This window comes from Fulvia fulva, chromosome 3 (assembly GCF_020509005.1).
Source record: "Fulvia fulva chromosome 3, complete sequence".
Classification (NCBI taxonomy): Eukaryota; Fungi; Ascomycota; class Dothideomycetes; order Mycosphaerellales; family Mycosphaerellaceae; genus Fulvia; species Fulvia fulva.
The window spans coordinates 4678261-4682268 of record NC_063014.1 but is presented as its reverse complement, the minus strand read 5'-3'; the positions used below and the strand labels follow the sequence as shown (position 1 = coordinate 4682268).

The 4008-nt window shown below is 51.7% G+C and overlaps 2 protein-coding genes across 2 annotated transcripts; one reads left to right on the top strand and one right to left on the bottom strand.

Moving 5' to 3' along the window:
• Positions 1 to 913: 913 nt before the first annotated feature.
• CLAFUR5_08448 (Mitochondrial inner membrane protease atp23) lies at positions 914 to 1627 on the bottom strand (the record flags this gene model as incomplete). Its single annotated transcript, XM_047907596.1, has 1 exon — positions 914 to 1627. The coding sequence occupies one exon, from the start codon at positions 1625 to 1627 to the stop codon at positions 914 to 916; it is 714 nt and encodes a 237-aa protein (XP_047759622.1).
• A 687-nt stretch (positions 1628 to 2314) lies between these two features.
• Positions 2315 to 3716, top strand: CLAFUR5_08447 (L-galactonate dehydratase; the record flags this gene model as incomplete). Its single annotated transcript, XM_047907595.1, has 2 exons — positions 2315 to 2359; positions 2415 to 3716. The coding sequence occupies 2 exons, from the start codon at positions 2315 to 2317 to the stop codon at positions 3714 to 3716; spliced, it is 1347 nt and encodes a 448-aa protein (XP_047759630.1).
• Between the last annotated feature and the right edge of the window lie 292 nt (positions 3717 to 4008).

The following is a 4008-nucleotide window of genomic DNA, read 5'->3' as shown; positions in this document are numbered from 1 at the left end:
GCTTATAACTATAAAACTAGGGATCTCGATTTAAAAGTATAGGGTATAAGTTAGGTTAACTTATAAGTTAAGGTATAAAAAACTATATTATTCAAAAGTAGTGCCTTCTCAGCCCTTATATAGGGCAAGTTGTTACATAAACTTAGTTATTACAATCTCCTTAACTAATACCTATTATATCCTTGTACTCTATAACAGTTATTTCACCTCTGTAATCTCATCTCACGTCACAAGGTTATGCTATCACAAGGTTATGCTATCTTTTCACAATACCACCCCAGCTCTTACACTTCTTGATCAGCCTCATCATTCTTTCACATATCTCTTCTAATCCTGACCCTGCTCCTCGAACAATTTATACAGCGTCTTCTTGCCCAGCAGAATTGCAATTCCAAGCAGACTGTAGAACGAATCATGCCTGACATCTCGTCCTCCCATCGCCGAGATCCGTCAAGATGTTGGGGTGCTCCGCCGCCTCAAAGCTCTTCCACGCATTGATCGCGACTCCAGGATTGTCCTGCACGTTCAACTCGTCGAACGAGAATTCTTCAACAGATGGCAAGCTTACACCAAGGGGGCGGGAAGATGTTCGTGAAAATCATCTGCGTGCCAATAGCTGGCGGGACTTCCTCGATGGAGTCGCCTGGAGCTGCCGCGACATTCTGGACGAATGAGTTCCATTTGTGGTAGTTCTTGGCCACTGTGCCGTGTGTGCATAACTGGTGGTGTGAAGGATCACTCGACGAACGTCCGTAGTTTATGATGGTCCTGCACTAACTCGCATCGCGGCCGAGCAGAGAGGTCATGCTTCCGTGAAGCACCCGTGCCCAGTGTTGCCCACTTCGATGGCGCCTCGGTTGGGCTTTCTTTTGATTCCGATGCCGATGTAGATGCAAAATGTGCGGTGCACACATCACTTGTAGATCTCATCAAACGGCCTCGTATCATTGAAGCAACTGTCCCAGACCTCATTCACCACCCTCACTGCCTGCACATCATCCTTACACGCAGGCCGATTCGCCACACTGATCGCCGCTCTTCTCCTCACACACTCCTGCAACTGCTGCGTGATGCCAAACTGCGCTCGAGTAAAGAACTCCCTCCCAAACCTACACTCCCCGCTCAATGTGCTCGCCCGAATCTCCATACACGCGGCATGTCTCAAGTCCAAGGGATCGATCTTGAACCTCATGTAATCGTACGCATGCACCATCTCGTGCGCCAACGTATCTTCCAAGTGTCCGCGATTGCGGAATTGGTTTGCGCAAAGAAGTATTCCGTGCTCGGGGGAGAAGCCGCCTGATTGCTGGGTGTCGCAGCGTCTACATCTCACGTTGTGCGGTCCTATCGATGCGCTGCCATCGGCTGGGCCCAGGATGTCGATGTTGTGTTTGAGGAAGGTTATGATGGGGGACGCTTTGAAGAGCCATTTGACGTCTTCTTCGGCGCGGGCAATGTCGGCTGCTTCGTTCTGGATGTCGCGTTCGTGGAAGTATGATTGCTTTGTGGTCTGGTCTGCGCGGCCAGTAAGGATGGAGAAGAAGTTGGACCACGTCCGGAAGGTGTTGTCGTTGGCGGCGTCGGGTGATGGTGAGGGGGATGGGGGGATGGAGGATCGTTCGGTCATGGTGGCGGAGAGAGATGCAATCGGTCGTGGTAGGGACGGACAGGAAGAGCAGTGCTACACTGGAATGCTTGATGACAATGACAATGACAATGCTCGAAGTTCGAGATTCACTGCCGACGATGCTCCGAGGCTCGGTGATGGTCTCGCCGAGGGATCTGAAACACGTCCATGCACACACAGTACACTCTACTCATCTTCAACCTCTACATGTACCGCACTTCGTCCCTCACTGACTCCCGTCATGTGCATCTCATTATGCTACAGCATCCACGACGGTCACCGTATCGTGGCCTTGGGTCACATCCGTGGTAATGATGGCATATCGTGCTCCCCAAGCAAACGGCTAAATCGGCCGGATGAAGTCTTGCAGCGATCACGGATAGAACTAGAACTACCATGCTGACCCCCAAACGCCGACAGTACCACCTTGCCACCTGCCTCTTCCTGCTCGCACTTCCGCCAATGGAACCTCAGGAACCAGCTTCTCGTATATCGTATATACCTTTCCCGCGATCCATCTTCGCCAGTGGACTCCCGGTCCGATGCAGACTGTATTGGCATTGCTTAACTTCACATGTCCCTGTCCATCATAGCAAGAAGTTGAGTTGAGCAGATCGTTCGTCACAACACATCTTCGCTTTCCTATCATCCTCACACGAGCAAGAACACATAACGTAGAGCAGCAAGATGGTCACCATCACAGGAGTAACAACAAGAGATGTCAGGTTTCCAGTGAGCAGAACTTATCACCCCAGCAGCCCGACCTCATACCTAACCACCACACCAGACGTCCCTCGACAAGACCGGCAGCGATGCTATGAACGCCGCTGGGGATTACTCCGCCGCCTACTGCATCCTCCGCACTGATTCTGATCATGAGGGCCACGGCATGACCTTCACAATTGGCCGCGGCAACGAGCTCGTCTGTCAAGCCATTGCACTCCTCGGTGAGCGCGTGAAGGGCAGAACATTGGAGTCGTTCGTCGAGGACTGGGGCAAGACCTGGCGCTATCTAGTCTCAGACTCCCACCTTCGCTGGATCGGGCCCGAAAAAGGCGTCATACACCTCGCATTGGGAGCATTGGTCAACGGAATCTGGGATCTCTGGGCCAAAGTTCTGGACAAGCCGGTCTGGCGGATTGTAGCAGACATGACTCCAGAGGAGGTTGTAAAGTGCATAGACTTCCGCTACATCACGGACGCCATCACACCAGAGGAAGCGGTGCAGTTGCTGAAAGAGCAAGAACCAACAAAAGCACAGCGCCGGCAGGAAGCACTTGAACACCGTGCAGTGCCGGCATACACCACATCTGCCGGCTGGTTAGGGTACGGCGAAGATAAGATGAAGTCTCTTCTACAAGAGACCGTCAGCCAAGGTTACCGACACTTCAAGCTTAAAGTCGGCACGTCCCTCGAGCAAGACAAGCAGCGTCTGCGGACCGCCCGGGATGTGATCGGCTACGACAAGGACAACGTCCTGATGGTTGATGCGAACCAAGTCTGGAGTGTCCCTGAAGCAATCGAGTACATGAAAGAGCTAGCAGAGTTCAAGCCCTGGTTCATCGAAGAGCCCACCTCGCCAGACGACGTCTTCGGGCACAAAGCGATACGCGATGCTCTCAAGCCTCTCAACATTGGCGTGGCAACCGGTGAAATGTGCCAAAACCGTGTCATTTTCAAACAACTCATCCAGCAAGGCGCCATCGACGTATGTCAGATCGACGCCTGCCGGATGGGTGGTGTCAACGAAGTTCTCGCTGTCCTGCTCATAGCCAGGAAGTACGGCGTGCCGATTGTACCGCATTCTGGTGGTGTGGGGTTGCCAGAGTATACGCAGCATCTTAGCACCATCGACTATGTCGTCGTGAGTGGCAAGCTGTCGGTGCTGGAGTATGTGGATCATCTGCATGAGCATTTCTTGCACCCTGCTGTGATCAAGGATGGGTACTACACTACCCCGATGAATGCTGGCTACTCTGTCGAGATGAAGTCGGATAGCATGGATCGGTATGAGTTTCCTGGTAAGGAGGGCGTGAGCTGGTGGAAGAGTGAGGAGGCGAGGCCAATTTTGGAGGCGGAGAGGATTTGAGTCGTGTAGCTCACACTGTGATCGAGTTGTGACACTGATTGATTAATTGATTATTCCATTTACGTGCTATTTGAGTCCTAGACTATGTAACACAGGTCTCGAAACGAGACCGAATTCGAGAGAGAAGAATTGATTGATTGATTATTCCATTAACGTGCTATTTAAGTTCTAGACTATGTAACACGGGTCTCTATCGTAAGACAAAGACCAAGTTCGAGTTGCAAAGGGAAAAGCCCGCCGAGCCCGGGCATAAAAACCCTCCGAGATTTATTTTGCGGGAGAGATGTCGAAT